The sequence below is a fragment of the Ascaphus truei genome, chromosome 3, assembly GCF_040206685.1.
Source record: "Ascaphus truei isolate aAscTru1 chromosome 3, aAscTru1.hap1, whole genome shotgun sequence".
Classification (NCBI taxonomy): Eukaryota; Metazoa; Chordata; class Amphibia; order Anura; family Ascaphidae; genus Ascaphus; species Ascaphus truei.
The window spans coordinates 367,909,406-367,931,025 of record NC_134485.1 but is presented as its reverse complement, the minus strand read 5'-3'; the positions used below and the strand labels follow the sequence as shown (position 1 = coordinate 367,931,025).

At 44.2% G+C, this 21,620-nt stretch overlaps 1 protein-coding gene and 1 long non-coding RNA gene across 2 annotated transcripts in view; one reads left to right on the top strand and one right to left on the bottom strand.

Moving 5' to 3' along the window:
• LOC142490201 (uncharacterized) overlaps positions 1-21,620 on the bottom strand; it is an 82,442-nt gene that overhangs the window by 41,732 nt on the left and 19,090 nt on the right. The window lies entirely within an intron of this gene.
• LOC142490200 (mesenteric estrogen-dependent adipogenesis protein-like) overlaps positions 11,927-21,620 on the top strand; it is a 37,002-nt gene continuing 27,308 nt past the window's right edge. The window contains exon 1 of the mRNA XM_075592160.1: positions 11,927-12,422. Within this exon, the coding sequence (XP_075448275.1) occupies positions 12,142-12,422 (281 nt within the window). The 5' untranslated portion in view covers positions 11,927-12,141. The remainder of the gene's footprint in view (positions 12,423-21,620) is intronic.

The window sequence follows — 21,620 nt, the reverse complement described above, 5'->3', positions numbered from 1 at the left end:
GCTTTTTAATTTTATTTACAATCCTAGAGCTATTCATAAAATTTGGGATTGTGCAGTGCTCAGTGTATGATATATCTCTTCTCAAATTTTTCCTACCCTAAACTATTGATATTGGCTGCTACCAAAACACAGTACATGGTTGATTACTTAATTTCCAGTTGACTCACTATTTTCCAAATACCTCACTCTTCAAAATATCCTGGCACCGGAATTTTATTTTTTTAAATTATATTTCAATACAGCTTGAATTTTTAAGCTATATTTAAGCTGTTGATCAAAATATTAGGCTAACTTGAACCCAGCATAACTCATGCACCAACTTAATAAAGTGTCCTTTATTTGAGCATTTTGAGGATAACATTTACCTTATTCTAGGAGGAAAAGCCTGGAGCAAAGATATATGCATATACTGTAGGTTTCTTAATTTCAACGAATGGTTGACACCAACCAATTACAAACAAGGGGTAAATTCACTCTAGTTTGTGATACTTTTTAGGCCACCTCTATGAGAGTTCTCTATAGATGAAATGATAGTATGCACCAGGGGTGGCCAACTCCAGTCCTCAAGGGCCAACAACAGGTCAGGTTTTAAGGATATCCCTGCTTCAGCACAGATGGCTCAATCAGTGGCTCCATCAGAATGACTGAGCCACTGATTGAGCCACCTGTACTGATGTGGGGCTATCCCCAATACCTGGCCTATTTTGAAGCCTCACGTTTTTTCTTCAGATGTTCTGTAGCAGCAAAGAGAGAAGGGAGTATTTATATCTGATAAGCAGGGGTACAGAGAATCTCTGTAGGGCGCTTTCAAGTAAAGAGATAAAGGTTAAGATTAATTAGCAATAAGATACTTTGGCCGGGAATCATCACACTCCGTCAAAATCGAGTTAATATTGCATTGGGTAAAATATATATATCCTTTTATTTTTTTTTAATCAGGTGGTTTTACCGCAATGTTTTAGCCAAAGTTATCAACATTGTGGTAAAATTGCGATATTTAAAGTTGAGTCGTGATGTGTTAATTAACCCGGCGATAAATATGCTTTAATTATCGCATTGCGGTACAATGGAGGAGGATAACAATATAGTTCTGCCATAGTGTTATTTAATAAAAATGATTATATATTCTATGGTAGAAATTACATTAACCATTTTGATGCCTGTGGCTACCAATGTACACCAAATGGGTTAATATACAACTAAAACTACACAACATAGCCCCCTACTAAGTGGCAATGCATTACTAACTGCTAAGACTAACAAGGGGTTAATCACTACCACCAACTCCTCATGGGGCCTAACCACCCTTCATGGAGCAACTGCCCCCAACACCCACCTAACCCGACCCCTCCAAAACCATCACCTTTCTCTAGAGTAATGGCCAATAGCCCCTACTAGCCAAATGTGGTTAATACGGCTTTTGGCCACTAAACGCAAAATACATAAATACAATAGGAAAAAAATAAAATATTGGTGGTCAATACAATTTGCTCATCTTTAATTCATGTGCAGTTACCCTAGAATCCATTCTCACGGATCCTCCTTCCCGTTGAGGTCTGTGGCTCCTGCTGTATTTTTCCTTCACCAATCAGTGAAGAGATTGCCGCCCGCCCCTCCTGTGGGCTATAACTACCTTCAAATGAGTATTCGTTTTTATCCCTGCCCCTGAAGAAACGTGATCTCATCATGCGAAACGTACGTCAGGTGTGTGCGGCACGGCATGGTGACATCACGAGGTGCGGGTGCAGATCGACAGAGAATGGTTGTATGGCGATTACACTTTTCTATACTAAGCTTCTTTACAGTCTATTTTTTTCACCAGGATTTTATTGTATACGTGTGTGGCCAAATTAAGGCTTTATATAAGATTTTAATGTAGCAGCTTCCATCTATGCAGAGCACATGGATTGTAACTCTGCATTTTTTGCTGTGATGGCTATGAGCTTCTCTGCCAGATCCACACTCTGCAGCTGTATATAGACACACTGGTACACTGTGAGTTATACTGTGTAGATATTGAACACTCTACTACCTGGACTGTGATTGAAAACATAGAAATGTGTATATAGCTTTACTGCTATCGCCTATATTTACTGTACAACTCCATAGTAGTGATACTAGGTTTTGAATCTTCTACTACAACTCTGTAGGAGATAGATTGAGTTTTTATACATAGTTACATAGTAGATGAGGTTGAAAAAAGACATACGTCCATCAAGTTCAAACTATGCTAAATTTAGACAACAGATACTTTATCCTATATCTATACTTACTTATTGATCCAGAGGAAGGCAAACAAAAAACCTGTGTCATATCATCCAATGATATCTCATAAGGGGAAAATAAATTTCTACCTGACTCCAAGAATTCTACTCTATAGAACCCTTTCCTTTGTTGCTGGTGAAATCTCCTTTCCTCCAACCTTAAGGGATAGCCCGAGTCCTTTGTACTGCCCGTGGGATGAATAGTTCTTTTGAAAGCTCCTTTTATTGTCCCCGAATATATTTGTATATAGTTATCATATCCCTTCTTAGACGCCTCTTTTCTAATGAAATAAATCTAATTTAGCTAGCCCCTCCTCATAAGTTAGATTGTCCATCCCTTTTAATAATTTGGTGGCTCTTCTCCGCACTCTCTCTAGTTCCTGTAAAGCCTGTATGCCCGCAGACCTGGCCAGTCCCCAGTACTGAGGTGGGTAAGGGTATAACACACACCCACAGCAGTGAAGGCATGCCCGGAGTGTGGTAAGTTGCGTTGCCGGGCTTGGTGAGAAAGGGTTAACGTTATACTTGCTGAGTCCGGGGTACCAGAGGTCGGAGGGTTAATATCCAAGAACCAGAGTACAGGGGCAGGAGAGAGAAGTGTAGTGATGTCCAAGAGTCAGGGTTCAGGGGCAGGAGAAGGTAGCGTAGTCAAATCCAAAGCAGAGTCCAAGGGTAGTGAGGTACACGTAGTCAAACAGAGCCAAGATCAAACCAAAGCAATCCAAACAGGGGCAGGGACAGGAACCAGAGCTGAAACAGACAAGAGAGCTAGGCATAGACACTGCACACACAGGAGCTACAGAAAAGCTATGCAGAGCAAGGACTGAGAGGACAGAGTGGGGTTATAAAGGAAGGAGGGCCAATAGGAGTGAGGGGTGGAGCAGAGGTTTGTCTGGGTATTTACAGGGATAGGTCCGGGTGAGCAGGGGAGGAGACAGGGATGTAATCCAGAGCAATCGCCTGCAGCCGACGGGGGGCGGAGCCAGTAGATGGAGATGGCTGATAACTTGATCGGGTGCGTGTGCCTTCTGTAAGGCTGTTATGCGCGTGCCGCGACCGTGTGCCTGGGCGTGCGGCGTGCGTCGCGGAGGAAGGACTCGGCATGGAAGAGTGAGAGGCAGAAGGGAAGGAGCAGCGGTGGAGCTAGGTGCAGTAGGGGCTGGGGTGACGGAGATACTCCGAGGGGCGCGTGTCCATCGATCCATCACAAGCGATCGGGAGCGTGCACCTTCTGTGAGGCTGCCGTGCACGCGCCCCGATCGTGTGCCTGGGTGTGCGGCCCGTGCCGCGGAGGAATGGCTCGGTGTGGAGGGGGAGAGGGAGTGAGGAAGCGGGGAACCGGGACAGCTAGCCACAGTGGTGCCTGAGGTGACGGGGACACGCTGAGAGGCGCGAGGCCCTCGATCTGTTACAATACCCCCCTTGAGGATCGGACTCCGAACGATCCTCCCAAGGTCTATGAGGAAATTTCTGACGAAACTGTCTGAGGAGAGCTGGGGCATGAATGTGATGAGATGGTATCCAGGAGCATTCCTCCGGGCCATATCCTTTCCAGTGAACGAGGAACTGAAGTCTGCCCCTGGACCAACGAGAATCAAGAATGGAGTGGACATCGAATTCTTGTTGTCCTTGTATTATGACAGGATTGGGTCTCCGAGAGCTGTCCGGAAAATGGGCATTTTGGATAAAGGGTTTCAGCAGAGATATGTGGAATACAGAGGGTATCTTCATGGTAGGAGGAAGCGAAAGTCGATACGCAACCGGGTTGATCCGTTCGAGGACCTTGAAGGGACCCAAGGATCTAGGAGCCAGCTTCTGGGAAGGAGTCTTGAGCTTGATATTCTTTGAAGATAGCCAAACTCTGTCTCCAGGTTTGTATTCTTGGCCCACTTGACGTCGCCGATCTGCTTCCGTCTTTTGTCTTTGAACGGACCCTTGCAAAGCTTTTAGAATCTTCTTCCAAAAATTTGGTAGATTGGAAATGTGAGAATCTGCTGCGGGAACACCAGAGGGTAGGGAGGAGAGGGGAAGACTACTGGGATGGAATCCATAGTTAATGAAAAAAGGCGACTCTTGCGTGGACTCGTTCTTCAATGAGTTAATAGCGAACTCAGCCCAGGGTAATAGATCCACCCAGTTGTCTTGAGATTCTGACACGAAGCATCTGATATACTGTTCCAGGGTCTGATTCATTCTTTCCGTCTGACCGTTGGTCTTTGGGTGGTAACCCGAGGAAAAGAGAAGGGAAATGCCAAGTCTCTGAGAGAACGCTCGCCAAAACTTAGAAATGAATTGAGTACCTCTGTTTGAAACAATAGAAAGTGGCACACCGTGTAACCTGAAAATTTCCTTAGAAAAAATGTCAGCCAAGGTAGCTGAATTGGGAAGACCCTTGAGGGGTATAAAATGTGTGTGCTTGGAAAACCTGTCCACTACCACAAGGATCGTATTCATCCCTTTAGAATTTGAAAGTTCCACAATAAAGTCCATGGAGATATGCTTCCAAGGCTGTACCGGAATGGGAAGAGGCAGGAGGAGACCAGAAGGTTTGTGTCGGGTGGATTTGCTCTGGGCACAGACTGGACAAGCTCTGGTGAAATCGAAAATGTCTGTGTTCATTTTAGGCCACCAAAAGGTCCGTTTGATAAGATCTATTGTCCTCTTGAAGCCTGGATGACCAGCAGATCTAGAAGAATGTACCCACTGTAGTACTTTATTGTGAAAACGTGGAGCAGCGTACAACCGTCCTTCTGGCACCTTAAATCTCCTAAGAATATGAGCTGGGCTTTATTGATTTCATCCAAGATATCAAAGTTATTGGCGGAAATAATACACTTAGCGGGAGAATCGTCTCCGATGATTCGTTAGATCCGTCCTCCGTAGAGAACTGGCGAGACAGAGCATCGGCTTTGATATTCTTGGTGCCTGAGATATAAGAAATCGTGCAATTGAACCGAGAGAAAAACAATGCCCAACGTGCTTGACGGGATCCCAAACGACGAGCCCCCTCAATGTAAAATAAGTTTTTGTGATCGGTGAGAATGGCTACTGGCTCCTTGGTACCCTCGAGGAGATGTCTCCATTCTTGGAAAGCTAATTTGATAGCCAGAAGCTTACAGTTCCCGACATCATAATTACTCTCGGCCGAAGAGAATTTCCTGGAAAAGAATCCACAAGGATAGAGTTTTTCTTGTGGAGAAGATCTCTGAGAGAGTACTGCCCCGGCTCGCACATCAGAGGCGTCTACTTCTTGAGTGAAAGGAAGGGAAGCATGCAGATGCCGAAGGATGGGGGCGGAGACGAAGGCTTTTTTGAGAAACTCGAAGGCTTTGATGGCTTCAGGGGACCATACAGTCGGATCAGCACCTTTCTTGGTCAGGGCAGTGATGGGTAGAGCAATAGTGGAGAAGTTACGGATTAATTTCCGATAGTAGTTAGAAAAGCCAATGAAGCGTTGCACGGCCTTGAGGGAATTCTGCAACGGCCAATCAAGAACAGACTTCAATTTCTCAGGATCCATGGTGAAACCTTTATCAGAGATTAAATAGCCGATGAAGGCTGTGGAAGATTGGTGGAAAAGATATTTCTCCATTTTCGCGTAGAGGTGATTAGCACGAAGCCGAGAAAGAATCAACTTGTTGTGGCAAATGTGCTCTTCCAGGTTCTTGGAGAAAATGAGGATATCGTCTAAATATACGATGACAAAAATTCCCAGAATGTCCCAGAAGATATCATTCATGAATTCTTGGAAAACAGCAGGGGCATTGCATAGGCCGAACGGCATCACTAAGTATTCGTAATGACCCGAACGCGTGTTAAATGCAGTTTTCCATTCGTCACTGTCTCTTATTCAAATAAGATTGTACGCTCCTCTCAAATCAAGTTTGGAAAATATAGAAGCTCCTTGAAGGCGGTCGAAGAGTTCTGAAATTAAAGGAAGAGGGTACCGGTTTTTAACTGTAATTTTGTTAAGCCCATGAAAGTCGATACAGGGTCTTAAAGAGCCATCCTTCTTTTTCACGAAGAAGAAACCTGCCCCGGCGGGGGAAGTGGAATTCCGAATGAACCCTTTCTTAAGATTCTCCTGAATGTAGGTCGCCATCGCTTCCGTCTCAGGCACAGATAAGGGGTAAGACTTAGACTTGGGGAGTGTGGTTCCAGGAATTAATTCGATGGGGCAGTGATACTGCACCGACACACTTTATTCGAGCAAATACCCAGTATGTACCTGGCAGATACCTGGAATGCGCCGCTCCTCACCTCTGACAAGCCCCGTTGCGTTTGCCTTCCCAGCCTGGGTTCATGCCTGGCTGACGGGCGGCTGATCTGTTAAATGATAATGATTAGGATTTAATAGGCTGCAATGCTTCGCGTGTCTACCAGATGGCATAAATTCATGAATTGTAATGCAGTATATATATATATACACTGTGCAGTATTGCAGCCAGCGGGAATAAAATGCTTCAATCCCTGCCTGGAAAATAACCCAATGCACTCGGGCAGAAAACAGTCACAAACCTCAATACACCCGGGTATACCCGAATTCGTGGGACTAGCCGAGCTCGAATAAAGTGTGTCGCCAGTGTACGAACGATGAGGGGGTAACACCTCAGCCTGAGTCTTGTTGAAGACATCTAAGAAATCATGGTATACCTTTGGCAAGGTAGAGAAAGAAGATGAAGTGGTGTCGAGGCCAACGAGCACGGCAATGGGAGGAGAGACCGTCTTCTCCAAAGTAGAAGCCTATTGGATCGGTAATTCATTGGTCCAATCAATACGCGGGTTGTGAAGCTGGAGCCATGGCAATCCCAGAATAACCTGGACAGTAGTAGAGTGGAAAACATCAAAAACGATTACCTCAGTATGACCATCCGCGGTGGTCAGGGTAAGTGGAATAGATTCCCAAATGATGAAGGCTGGTTGGAGTGGTCGACCGTCGATAGCCTCCAGGCCGATGGGTGACTTTTTCTTGACTAACGGGATTTGGTTGTTGCAAGCGAAGGCATGATCTAGAAAGTTACCACCAGACCCGGAGTCGATGAACGCTTCAACCTCTACTTGAAGATTAGGACCCACAAGAGTTATGGGGAGTAGCAGAGACTCTCTTCACGGCGTCATGCTTTCTCAGTGGCCCGAAACTGTTGGCTACCGATTTGCATAGGTTCAGGAGCGTCCAATGCAGGAACAGCCAAAGGAGGAGACCTAGGAGAAACAGGCAGGGACGAGAGAGAACGAGAACGGTGGCGCTCGTGGCGTCATTCTTGAATGCGCTGGTCCATCTGGATGCTGAGGGAAATGAGATCCTCAAGAGATGAAGGAAGAGTGTGAGCTGCAAGGTCATCCTTGAGGGATTTGGATAAACCATGCCATAATGCTGCGGCGAGAGCTTCATCATTCCACTGGGTCTCTGCAGCGATGGTGCGGAACTCAACCGCGTCTCTTGCAGCTGACCTACGAGCCTGGGAGAGATGAAACAAGGAAGAAGCGGCAGTCTCCCTACGCGCTGGTGTGTCAAAGACCTGCTGGAACTCTCGCCGGAATTTGGGATAATCTTAGGTTATGTTTGGTCTGTGTTCCCAGAGAGGAGAAGCCCAAGCGAGGGCGTCGCCAGTGAGCAAAGCATAGATATAGGCCACTTTGGTACAACCAGAAGGGAAGTGAGGCAGGGACATCTCGAACTGGACGTCACACTGGTTCAAGAATCCTCGGCAAGTAAGGGGGTCCCCGTCATACCGGTTGGGAGGTGGAATACGTGGTTCCGGGTTGCCCATAGGTACTGGGGCCGGGGGTGATGCTACCACAGTGGATTCCTGTAGTGATAGATTAGAAAGTTTCTGTGTAACGGTGGTAAGTTAATCGCTTAGAAATTGCCAATGTTCCATAGTGACACCGTGGCCCACCTCAGGGGGGTCTGCATTTGTTCGGCTCTGCATAATGTAATGCCTGTATGCCCGCAGACCTGGCCAGTCCCCAGTACTGAGGTGGGTAAGGGTATAACATGCACCCACAGCAGTGAGGGCGTGCCCGGAGTGTGGTAAGTTGCGTTGCCGGACCTGGTGAGAACGGGTTAACGTTATACTTGCTGAGTCCGGAGGGTTAATGTCCAAGAGCCAGAGTACAGGGGCAGGAGAGAGCAGTGTAGTGATGTCCAAGAGCCAGGAATCAGGGGCAGGAGAAGGCAGCATAGTCAAGTCAAAAGCAGAGTCCAAGGGTAGCGAGGTACACGTAGTCAAACAGAGCCAAGATCAAACCAAAGGAATCCAAACAGGGGCACGGACAGGAACCAGAGCTGAAACAGACAAGAGAGCTAGGCATAGACACTGCACACACAGGAGCTACAGAAAAGCTATGCAGAGCAAGGACTGAGAGGACAAAGTGGGGTTATAAAGGAAGGAGGGCCAATAGGAGTGAGGGGTGGAGCAGAGGTTTGTCTGGGTATTTGCAGGGATAGGTCCGGGTGAGCAGGGGAGGAGACAGGGATGTAATCCAGAGCAATCGCCTGCAGCCGACGGGGGGCGGAGCCAGTAGATGGAGATGGAGATGTCTGATAACTTGATCGGTGTGCGCGCCTTCTGTAAGGCTGTTATGTGCGCGCCTGGGCGTGCGGCGTGCGTCGCGGAGGAAGGACACGGCATGGAAGAGGTGAGAGGCAGAGGGGAAGGAGGAGCAGTGGAGATAGGTGCAGTAGAGGCTGGGGTGACGGAGGTACGCCGAGGGGCGTGTGTCCATCGATCCATCACAAGCGATCGGGAGCGTGCGCCTTCTGTGAGGCTGCCGTGCGCGCACCCCGATCGTGTGCCTGGGCGTGCGGCCCGTGCCTCGGAGGAATGGCTCGGTGTGGAGGAGGAGAGGGAGTGAGGAAGCGGGGAACCGGGACAGCTAGCCGCAGTAGGGCCTGAGTTGACGGGGATACGCTGAGAGGCGCGAGTCCCCCGATCCGTTACAGTTCCAGAATGTCTTTTCAAAGGAGTGGTGCCCAAAATTGTACTCCATATTCAAGGTGTGGTCTCACTATTTCTTTGTAAAGGGGCATAATTATGTTTACTTCCCTTCCATCCATTGCCCGTTTAATGCAAGATAAGATCTTGTTTGCCTTTGCAGCTACTGCATGACTTTGGGCATTATTGCTAAGCCTGCTGTCTACAAGCACTCCTAAATCCTTCTCCATCAAGGATTGTCCCAATATATCTCCATTTAATTTGCAAGCCGCCTGTTAATTCTTGCTTCCCAAAAGCATAACCTTACATTTATCTGTATTAAATCTCATCTGCCATTTACATGCCCAAGTTTCCAGTTTCTCCAAGTCCTTCTGGAGCGAAATTACATCCTGCTCTGATTCTACTACCTTACACAATTTAGTATCATCAGCAAAGATGAAGACTTTGCTCTCAATGCCAACCTCAAGGTCATTAATAAACAAGTTAAAAAGCAGGGGTCCCAGTACCAATCCCTGAGGTACTCCACTCATGACTTTAACCCAACCTGAAAAAGTTCCATTTATGACAACCCTCTGTTGTCTGTCCTTCAACCAGTTTTCAATCCTGGTGCATATATTATTACGGAGTCCAATTTTCTTTATTTTGTACACCAACCTCTTGTGTGGAACCGTATCAAAAGCCTTTGCAAAATCGAAGTAGACCATATCAACTGAATTACCCTGGTCTAAATTCCTACTTACCTCCTCAAAGAAACAAATAAGGTTACTTTGGCATGATCTATCCTTCATAAATCCATGGCGACTATTACTAATGATTTAGTAATGTTGGGTAGATCCACAAAGATCTGATAATGACTTAATGAGACTTAAAAATAAAACATATTTGTTTTATTTTGAATGGTGTAGAATAGTACAGGGGTACGTAAAGATTAAAAAAGTACAGGGGCACAAGATTTTCGGAGGCGGGGCGCGGCTGTTACAGAGGCACCGCGCTTCCACGAAGACATTTAAAATAAATGCTGGGGATCGCGTGAGGCCTCTGTAACTGTACTTACATGGCCTTCCAACGACATGTCTCCATGGCAACCTGGAGTCAAATGACGCTGCGGGGTCACGTGACGTCATTTGACGCATGCAAGAAACTTTCCGCACCCCTGGAATAGTATATACTCTTTTTTTAGATATTGATATTGCACTTTACTTGTTATAATGTGTATGCTGAGTATATAATTGATTCAATAGATGCTAAGCATATGATATGAAAGAACCCATCCGTTTGGCATATAAAGGGTTAATCTGCGTCAACAGAGCAGCGCTTTTTCTTTCATCTGTACCCATTAATTAAAGCTTGTTTTCCCACATTAGAGGGCAATTTGTGAACAAGCTAATCAAGAGTATTGCACATACTGTACTGTGTATTCTTTTAAAAGACTTTCTCTATATGGATTGTAGATTGTTTATAAATGTATAATTGGAACAGATTTGTTGAGCTCTTACACACACCATTATTCACATTTGTGCTACATATACTTAGTATTAGTGTTTTCTGAGTAGTACTATAAGTCATTTCACTTTTGTAACTCCAACTTGAACCTGGCAGACAATTTTGACATTATTTTAATTAATTTTGTGGTGCACAGAAATATTATCTTTTAGTACATACTATTTACAGATGTAACAGAGGGTAACACAAAATAACACGTTAAATAACTTGTCAGTTACTGGCTCACCCATTGTTTTCAATAGTACTACTCTTAAACACTGCGCTAGCGTTAATGCAACACGTCGCATTAACGAGTGCAATAACATCTGCTTCATCTGTATGCCAATAGTTTGATGTGCCAAAAAGACGCATGTGACTCTTTGTGCATAAACCCCTATGTGAGTAAAACTCATGGGAGCTTCTGTGGGATTTATGTTTTAATATCTTTTTACTAATTACTTCCAAGGTAGTATCCCAAATCTTCCAGGCATTTAGATGATTGATATATTGCCGATTATAATTCAAAGAGGGGGCATGGATTAACATCTCTGGCAAAAGTGGAGCAAGCAAAAAACTGCACCAGATTAACCGATGCAAAATATCCAATGTACTTTTCTTAGGTAATTCTGATGCCATTTTTTTGCTCCACATTTTTGCATCTGGGACACTTTGCTATTTATCCTCAAAGTCTTCTGTGGGTATATATCATGCAGTACACTGCACCAAAAACAAAGGTTTTTTTTCTATGATAAATCTGGTGCAGATACATAACTTTTATCAAAAACATTGCTCCACTTTTGAAGTTGTAGTCTTCATTCCCTAGAAAACATTAGAGTGCTGTGTTTTCATGATAGAGTGCAAGTCACCCCATTTTTTAATACATTGCCTCATACTTTGTTTAAAATGTATATTTCTATACGTTCTTTCTGTTGCCAGATAAGTTATTATGACACCGTGCTACATATTGGTAGGGTATTATGCATATTAGTGGTAGTATATTATACATACTTGTGGTTGTGTATTATGCATATGCATACTGGTAGTGTGTTATGCATACTGGGTGCTGGACTGTGTCAGTGACTATCCAGTTACAGCTGCACCTTTCCTACTTGATGTACCTGATAATCCACTTTGGTTGAAATTCATCTATGTCGTTGCCCTATAGTTGACATTTAAAAAGACACATGTTCCGGCTGGGAGTGGGTTGAGCTTTACAACTCATAAGGTGTGGTGAGAAGATCAAGTTGCATGTGAAGTGATTTGGTCGTTTAAATACATTTTTCATACCAGCCTCCAGGACATGGGCCTCCCAGGGGGACGTGCGTGCAGCTCCACCCTATACAGTAAGGTCACTGTCACATGGACAGAGTGTTAGTCTTTGCTGGCTGAGGGTTGTGTAGCTGTCGGCTCTCTGTGAGTATTCCTTACACTGGTGCCTGTCTCGGTCACACTTAGCCATGTCTTTCGAGTCTCGGGTTTTGGGGCGCGGAGTGAGGGGGGAGTCCATGAGGAGCATGGAGTCCGTGTCCTCGGATATGCTAGGTGGCACAATGACCACGTGTAACTGCGAGATGGCCTTGTTGCCATTCAAGCTGTTAATTGAGCTGCAGCCCGAGTTCCTGCATCTGGAGGCCGGGACTCTCACAGTGATCAACCACAACGGAGGTTACAACCTGTTCAGCGACAGCACCGCACACATCGACGGTCAGCTGTGCCAAGTCATCAACTACATACAAAGGTAACACATGGGGGTGTCTGTCAAAGGGATTTCTATGGGGGTGTCTGTCAAAGTCCTCCTGACAACCAGCATTAAAGTTTGGTCAAACTTCTGATTTTTAATGTAACATTTCTGTAGTGCTTCTTTGTTACTCCCAGTATTGCAGCTTGCAGACTGTATGCTGTTTCTGATTTAAATTCACTTACTCCAGACACTGGGACTTGATGATCAACATCTTCCTGGATTTATGCCCATGGAAAAAAAAAAGATCTATTAGCATTTTTTTTAACACATCTGCTGCACTTCTTTTTTTAAATGTTGTATCCGTTTTGTTGCCAAAGGATGTGGTAATGAAATCTTTCTGCCTACAGTACAAATCCTAAGCAGGGGCACCCAACTCCAATCCTCAAGGGCCACCAACAGGTCAGGTTTTAAGGATGTCCCTGCTTCAGCACAGGTCCACTGATTGAGCCACTTGTGCTGTAGCAGGGATAGCCTTAAAACTGACCTCTTGATGGCCCTTGAGGACTGGAGTTGGCCACTCCTGCACTAGAGTGTTCTATATTTACCCAGGAGAAGTAAATACAATACAACAGATATCTGCTGCACACCAGAAGTAATATATAAATGATATAATCACCGGTGCTCCTGGTTCTGGGACTCCCTGTCTGTACTCCAAAGTCAGCAAGCCCAATTAGAAGCAGGGCACTACGGATTTCTGCAAAAACAAAACTATTTATTTAGTTAATGGACCGACGTTTCGGCAGATACAACAGCCTCTCTCATGCCAGCTACAATTGAGAAAGGCAGTTGTAACTGCAGGAACATCAGAACATTTGCTAAATAAATAGTTTTGTTTTTGCAGAAATCCGTAGTGCCTGCTTCTAATTTGGCTCCCAGGAGAAATAACCCACCTGACAGCAGAAGCAGGAGCATGAGAATAACATGAGTAACCCCTCACTGCTGAGATCGGGGCAGAATTGTAGGATTATTTGAGGACTGTGGTTTACACATGAAACACTGCAAATGTTATCTACTCACGGTATCTTTGATAAACCACAATCCACACAAGACAAGAGCTCTGTATCCTACAAAATGAGTGTTCTCAATGTTATTATTGCTGCTGCCAGCAGGCCTAGCAATGCATTGTTCTGCAAAGTGTCGCAGGCCTCTCTGGCAGAGAAGGGGTTAGAAAGAGCTTATGGAAAGGCTTCCCTGTGGTTCTACGTTGCTGACCCTCTTGGCAGTAATTGGGTTAATACAGCCCAAATAGCTTGTAAGCAGGTCGTCACTACCAGCCAAATATCGCCCTGGAGTGAGGTTCAATGCCTTGTAGACTAAATGAAAACCATAGAAAAATGATACACACACACACACACACACTTTTTGTTTTAACACAAAAAACATTGAAAGAACAGACTTGCAATGTCTTTAGTGCCGATTATTAAAAGGTACAATTAATTACCTATAATAGTTCAACTTTACATACAGGACTGATGAATTTAAAGCTGTCACCATGTTATTGAAGTTTAATATTATTAAAGTGTCCTGCTTTGAAGTGCTAGATAACATTTTAAATGATCTCAACTATTCCATCACATGCTAGAATTCAGTTAACAGGTGGTATTTGCATCATATCACAAAGAAATAACAAAGGTTTTACAAACTGAGCTGGAATACCGTGGGCCCTTTTGGTACAGAATTGGCACAGGGTAATCTTGTGTGCGGCTATGTACTAGGAAAACTAGTGAATAGTCCTGCTCAACTAATAATTTAGAATTAGAGGGGTGGCGCTATCTTGGATCTAGAGAGAGACATCCATGTGGAACAATGCGGAGCACAGCTGTAAGAAAATGGGGCTAGACACCAGCAAAGATGAGGTTAAACATATTCTTTAATCCATGGCACCAGTGTGGGGGACACAAAAGCAAAAAACTCTGACGCATTTCTGGCAAGAGCCCTTTGTCAAAGACTATGTTCGCGTCCATTCATTCTCCTGCTATTATAGCTAATCCCCCACCCCAAACACAGAGTGATACGCAATGGAAATGGCGCGAAAATCCAACGGATGAATCTAACTGGCGGAGAGCCTCCACCAATCATCCGCCCGCAAGACTACACTCATCATATCTGTTGATTTATTGTTGCAATGTGGGATTCTAATAGTTTGGAGTTTACGCTATGAATAACAGGTTCACCTTATAACATCAACTTCCGTTATAAGCTGTCCGTTGTTTTTAATCACTTTTTACATTTTGTATTTTTATGTAGTTGGTACGATTAGTTTACTATTGTATTTGTCCCTGCATTTGTTGGCGATCCTCCGCTCATACATGATGAGTGTAGTCTTGCGGGCGGCTGATTGGTGGAGGCTCTCCGCCAGTTAGATTCGTCCATTGGATTTTCGCACCATTTTCATAGCGTGTCACTCGGTGTTTGGGGTGGGGGATAATAATAGCAGGAGAATGAATGGACGCAAACATAGTCTTTGACAAAGGGCTCTTGCCCGAAACGCGTCAGAGTTTTTTTGCTTGTGTGTCCCCCACACTGGTGCCATGGATTAAAGAATATTTTTAACCTCATATTTGCTGGTGTCTAGCCTCATTTTCTTACAGCTGTGCTCCGCATTGTTCCACGTGGCTGTCTCTATGACCGTTTAGCGTGATGCACACAATGGGATGAAATGCCTATTACTGTGAGTACTCGTTTCTTCATTTTTATGTGGATGTGGAGATTGTGACTACTTCATGAGTGCTACTCCAGGGTGACTGTTTCCTAGTGGTATACTATATAGGATTACCATACCTCCGGACAGCTGTCTGATACCACACCATGGATTGTCATATTTCATGTCCCCATATAGGAGATCAATATGCACTTGGTCCATGAGTCTCACTAGGCTTTATCACATTTCATCCATTATCTTACTCAATACATTGTTCAGGACTTTATTGAGATATATGTACCCTCTGTTTACTGAGCACAGATATTTGGAACGCGTTCCTGTTTGCCTATCTTGGATCTAGGTAGATATACAAATTGTGGTGAAGGAAACAGACAGATCGTTGCTGCTGCCCCTGGTCATAGCATGGTAAATGTGGAGACATTAAAATGTATTTAATTCAAATTAATGTAAAATGAATTGGGTGTAACACAAACAAATTAGTAAAACAATTAAAAGTGTGTGTGTGTGGGGAGGTACTTGAAACTATAGCATACACATTATATTGACTCGCAGAGTCTCCCTCAGGAAATATAATTTGAACAATTATTTTAAAGAGGTGTGTTGGTTATAAGCACTAGTTGTATACAGGCTGATCTATTATAGTTAATAGACCCTTGCTTATGGCAAGAAGTTCAGTAGTTTAACACTTCTGGTTTTATTAGCCACAGTTAAAAAATAATAGTAGACTGTGATAAAGAGAACAAGTCATCATAGTAAATTGTGTTCTCATGACTTTTAGTTAAGGTGTCAATCATGCGCATAAATTGTTAGACAAGAGAAATGTCTAGGTGCAGCATAAGATCGCTTCCCTGCACTAATATCCCATCTGTTTGGAATTTATCTGCAAGTTTATCTATTGCTTCTTTGTGACAGGCCTATGTGGTTTTACCTGTTGGCAACAAAAAGTATCCAGCCTATAGCAATTCAAAAGTAGCCTATTGTATGTACTAACCTGAACTACCTTAATCTGCACCATCAATATAAAAAATTATGATTTTTGGGGGGGCACAGCCTGTGCTAAGCTTACCGATGTACTAAAAAAACAAATGTTTCAGGGCACAAACAAACGTGGTAAGTACCTCAAAATCGGCTGCTGCTATTTGTTGCTATCTATACCATATCGGATATACATGACATTTCCTGAACCCGGAGCACGCTGATTTAAATATGACAAAGAATGTGTCATCTTCTACTGCCTATTTTATATGGGAATTCAGTCAGTAATAGGTTACAATGATGTCACACGTGCTAGTTTTGACGGGCTTTCAGAAATGTCATAGTAGTTTATTGCTGGCTTCTGGAGTCAAGGTATTAAAGCTCTGGGTGCAGCACAGCTAAAATGTATTGTTTCAAGGAATCCTGTTTTAAGACTTTTTGGACCTAATTTTAAAAAGGTGTATTCTGTAATTGGGCTTTTGATAACAAGATGTTGAAACATGAAATAGTAGTGTAGGAACAGTTAAAAAAAACTCATATTAATCTGTGCCTGAAAAAATAGAATGAACTAGCACTCACCCTGTCTAACACAATTCAGATAGCGGTGCTATGATTCTGCATCCACACCGCAAAATGCATACAACTATACAAAAAACAAACTGGATCAGCACTCCAAAATAATAATAATGAAGGACTTATGTTTTGCTTTTGGTCTCACCAAGTTTCCTCTTAAGCCCGTGGCCATAGTAAGGGCGACGGCGCGAGCTAAATCAAAGTGCCGGAAGGCAATGCGCACGGCTGTAGTGCGCGCGCGCGTGTGATCGCGCAACCAATTTTTCACGAGACAAAATCTTTTGAGTTTGTCTCGCGACGGTCGGGTCACGTGCGCGGTTCAGCCAATGAGTGCGAACCGCTCACATGACGTCACGGGCAGGCCCCCAAAAATTAAATTGGATCTGCTGTTGGTCGCGTCTGCTCCTCCAGGTCGTGCGCGCCTACTATGTACAAGCCCTTAGAAAGAAAAGATAACACACAGCGTTATATGTGCACAATATTGCAATGTTTTAAGGCCTCCTGGCCTCTACGTCAGGCCTGATGAAGAGGCCAGGGGGCCTTGAAACGTTGCTCTATTGCGCACATAGAACAGTATGTGTCTGCTAGCTTTTGCTTTCCCTGTGTGTGCTAATTTTCTCTGTATTGCTGCTTTTTTGATACATTAAAGAAGCAGTCCAAGCTTAATTATTATTTTTTTTTAACTTTTTTTCTTTAATATGTGTATCAGTACAATCCACACCAATGATAAGTAATTGGGAGTACTTGCCAATTGATCTATTCTTCACTAAATGGCTGCAGAGGAGTATTGACTCAGTATCTGTGACTTTGTAAATGGTTGCTATAGAAACAAAAAAAGCTTGTTACATTATAACACATTAAAAATGTAATTCAGAGATGTTTAAAAAAAAATGCTACAAATATTTTCTCATAGTACAGAACTGATTTATTAAAAGAAAAGAAAAAGTAGGATATTGTTTGGTCTGCAGCTTTAAAGAAGAAACTTGGTGAGATCAAAAGAAAAATGTAAGTCCTTCATTATTATTATTTTTGAGTGGTGATCCAGATTGATTTTTGTATGGTAATGTCTGCCACCTCGTACTATAAAATTGTAACCATTGGGTTAAGTAGATACCCCATCATCTTAAGTATTTTAGAAATGTAGCCCCACATGTGTCACAGGATAAGGCCAGCTGAAATACATCACCACATTCCTGTAATAAAATGGATTCAATAATAAATGCTCAGAGAGCATTATTGTTATCAATAACAATAAGTCCTCAGATCACGTATGTTAGGAGCCAAGATTAGGTGATGATATCTGCATAGTGCAGTCAGAGCCCTTCATGTTCCAGGAGCTAGGGCATCATTCATTAAACTGATAGCACCAATTGACTTGAAATTAAGTGGTTCCCAATCTGTGTGCCGCGGCGCCCTGGCTTGCCTAGAGAGGCGCCGCGATTATCCTCCCCACCATCCCTCCGATGATCCTCCCCACCATCCACCATCCCTCCGATTATTCCCCCCACCATCCCTCCTTAATGCCGGCCGGGCCGCAGGGGATTGGCTGCAGGTCAGAGGAAGCCGGGGGCTTCCGCTTTGTGCAGAGCACACGGTGAGTGTGTATGTCTGTCTTCCCACTCCTGGCTCCTCTGTCTGGTGGTGGCTGCGCTGTGTCCCCTCCCCTTCTGCCCTGGGTGATAGGAGAAGGTAGTGGGGGTTCTGGGGGGAGTGAGTTAGTTGTACATTTGCCTGTCCTGGATGCTTTCCTGCCTTTCCTCCTCCCCCCCAGTCACTCACATCCATCGCTGCCTCTGCTCTCCAATGTGTGTGTGTGTATATCTGTGTGTGTGTCTGTATCTCTGTTTGTGTGTGTGTATCTCCTGTGTGTGTGTGTGTGTGTGTGTGTATCTGTGACTGTGTGCAGGGATCTCCTGCCTTTCCTCCCCCTCCCCCCTCCCCCCAGTCACTCACATCCGTTGCTGCCTCTGCTCTCCACTGCTCTCCTATGTGTGTGTGTATATCTCTGTGTGTGTGTGTGTCTGTGTGTGTGTTTGTGTATCTGTGTGTGTATCTGTGTGTATCTCTGTGTGTGTGAATCTGTGTGTGTGTGTGTATCTGTGACTGTGTGCAGGGAGAAGCCTGCACGGATCTCCTGCCTTTCCTCCCCCCCTCCCCCATCCCCCCAGTCACTCACATCCGTCGCTGCCTCTGCTCTCCACTGCTCTCCAATGTGTGTGTGTATATCTGTGTGTGTGTGTGTGTGTGTGTGTGTGTGTGTGTGTCTGAGAGAGTGTCTGAGAGAGTGAGAGAGTGTCTGAGAGAGTGAGAGTATCTGAGAGTGTGTCTGAGAGTGAGAGTGTGTCTGAGAGAGTGAGAGTATCTGAGAGAGTGAGAGTATCTGAGAGTGTGAGAGTATCTGAGAGTGTGTCTGACAGTGCGAGTGTGTCAGAGTGAGAGTGTGTGTCAGAGTGAGAGTGTGTGTCAGAGTGAGAGTGTGTGTCAGAGTGAGAGTGTGTGTCAGAGTGAGAGTGTGTGTCAGAGTGAGAGTGTGTGTCAGAGAGAGAGAGTGTGTGTCAGAGAGAGAGAGTGTGAGTCAGAGAGAGAGTGTGTGTCAGAGAGAGAGTGTGTGTCAGAGAGAGAGTGTGTGTCAGAGAGAGAGTGTGTGTCAGAGAGAGAGTGTGTGTCAGAGAGAGAGTGTGTGTCAGAGAGAGAGTGTGTGTCAGAGAGAGAGTGTGTGTCAGAGAGAGAGTGTGTGTGTCAGAGAGAGAGTGTGTGTGTCAGAGAGAGAGTGTGTGTCAGAGAGAGAGTGTGTGTCAGAGAGAGAGAGAGTGTCAGAGAGAGTGTGAGAAGTGTGTGTCAGAGTGAGAAGTGTGTGTCAGAGTGAGAAGTGTGTGTCAGAGTGAGAGTGTGTGTCAGAGTGAGAGTGTGTGTCAGAGTGAGAGAGAGAGAGAGAGAGAGAGAGAGAGAGAGAGAGAGAGAGAGAGAGAGAGAGAGAGAGTTTGTGCCTGAGAGAGACACCAACTGCGCACTGCAACTGTTAGGTATGTAACTACAACTTTGTTTTTACTTTGGGTGCCATGAAAAAAACTTGATCGCCTTGGGGAGCCTTGAGCCGAAAAAGTTTGGGAAGCACTGTTCTATGCAATATTCCTCCCAGTTGGCACTTTCACAGTTTAAAATCAATAACCCCCTAAGAGTCAGAATTCACAGGCTCATGTGTTGCTCTGTATATTACCATACATGGCTGGAAAAACCCACTTGTTCACTCTGCCCCTGCAGTTGACCACTGGTTCCATATTTCTCCATACATCTAAAAGTGGCAAGGTTGGGGCAACTTTACTGTCAATCTAAAGTCCCATTCAGTAGCCCTGATTTGTTTTTTAAATTGTTTTTTTTTTTTTTAAATTTAGCCAATCGCTTTTTCTCTCTTTCATACGAATTACAAATCTTATTGTAAAATCCTCCAGCAGGCCTCCTGTTTACAGGGACATCTTAAAATTGGCTACTTATGATTTTTCTCATAAGTGCTTTGCAACTTGACCATGATAAGTTAAATTTAGCTGCTGCTGCTTTCTCTTTCCAGAAACGCATACGAATGTATAGCGGGCTACATTAATCTATCTGGTATATGTTGTGATATAGTGTGCCGACATTGCCATTGAATTCGATGGAAACTGTTCTATTCTGTGATATATTGTGTCATGCTACAGAAATAGTGGAGCAAAGGAGCACAGCACAACGTCCATCCATGAGAAGGAAATAAATTCAGGGCAACTCCATGTAAAAAGTTAAAGGTGATTTAATCAAAGTACAATGGTGAAGAGAGAGCTAACGCACCAACGCGTTTCATCTGATAGGGACTTTAGCAACTCTGGATCTACTTTGGATTTCCATATGGGCAGGTAATGGGCTTTGGCCCTTATTGTTTACCTTTGACCCTATCTGGGAGTATTGTGGGGCTAATACATCCAGACCATTGGATGCAGTGGTCAAGTGGACACTGCTAGGTCTGGTTGCCCCTGGAATTTGTATCTTTATGGATTGCTGTATACCATGATGGGTTCCAGTTTGGCCGTCTTCATATTAACTCTTATATACTGCATGATACACACTTATATTTGAGCACCATCTTTCTACACATCCTTCAATATATTGTGTCATGGGAGGAACAATATCACATTCGACATTGTAGTGCCGGTGTGTGTGTATTTATATATAAATACATACTCAAAGGTAATCTTAGAACACCTAAAGAGAGACGGTTGCATGAATACAAATATATGCAACTGTTCGGGACACTTAGTGGTGGCCTAAACCGAGACTGCTGTTTCATGAGTCACTACTGACATGAGAGAACTCTCTTCCCATGAGTGCTATAGGCCATGTCTATACATACTGCGCTATATGTATGCAAACACAGCTGTCTCTTACACACACAAATACACAATGTAATTTCATCCCTATATACCAATAGGGACCACATAGTATCTACACACACTTTTAGTAATGCAACATCCTCTCACATTTCCACACCTATCCACACCATTGATATACACTCCCACTCCACACACACCTTTTGTAAAGCGCTGTACACACTGTGGGCTCTTCATTCATTTATATTTCCATACATACAAACACACACTCTTACATCACTAACATTCAGGGACTATTTAACACCTCAAGTCATAAATCGCATACTTCATACGGGGGAGGAATAAGCTCTGGTCACAGATAACATTTCAATAGACACTGGTTTTTTTTCCTCCAATCTTTTTCCTTTATTGGAAACAAACAGCGAACATATACAAATACATTGCGTTCATATGCACATAACATGTAGAATACAGTCATTGAAACCAATAAAGCATTTTTGTTTTTTGTTGGGGGGGGGGGGGCGGGCAGGGGCGGGGGATAGTGTGGTAGACAAACATAGGGGGGGAAGGTCTGGGGGCGGGGAGTGGTCGGGGGGGCAGAGGTGTGGCTGACTCCTTTTCATCCTTCTC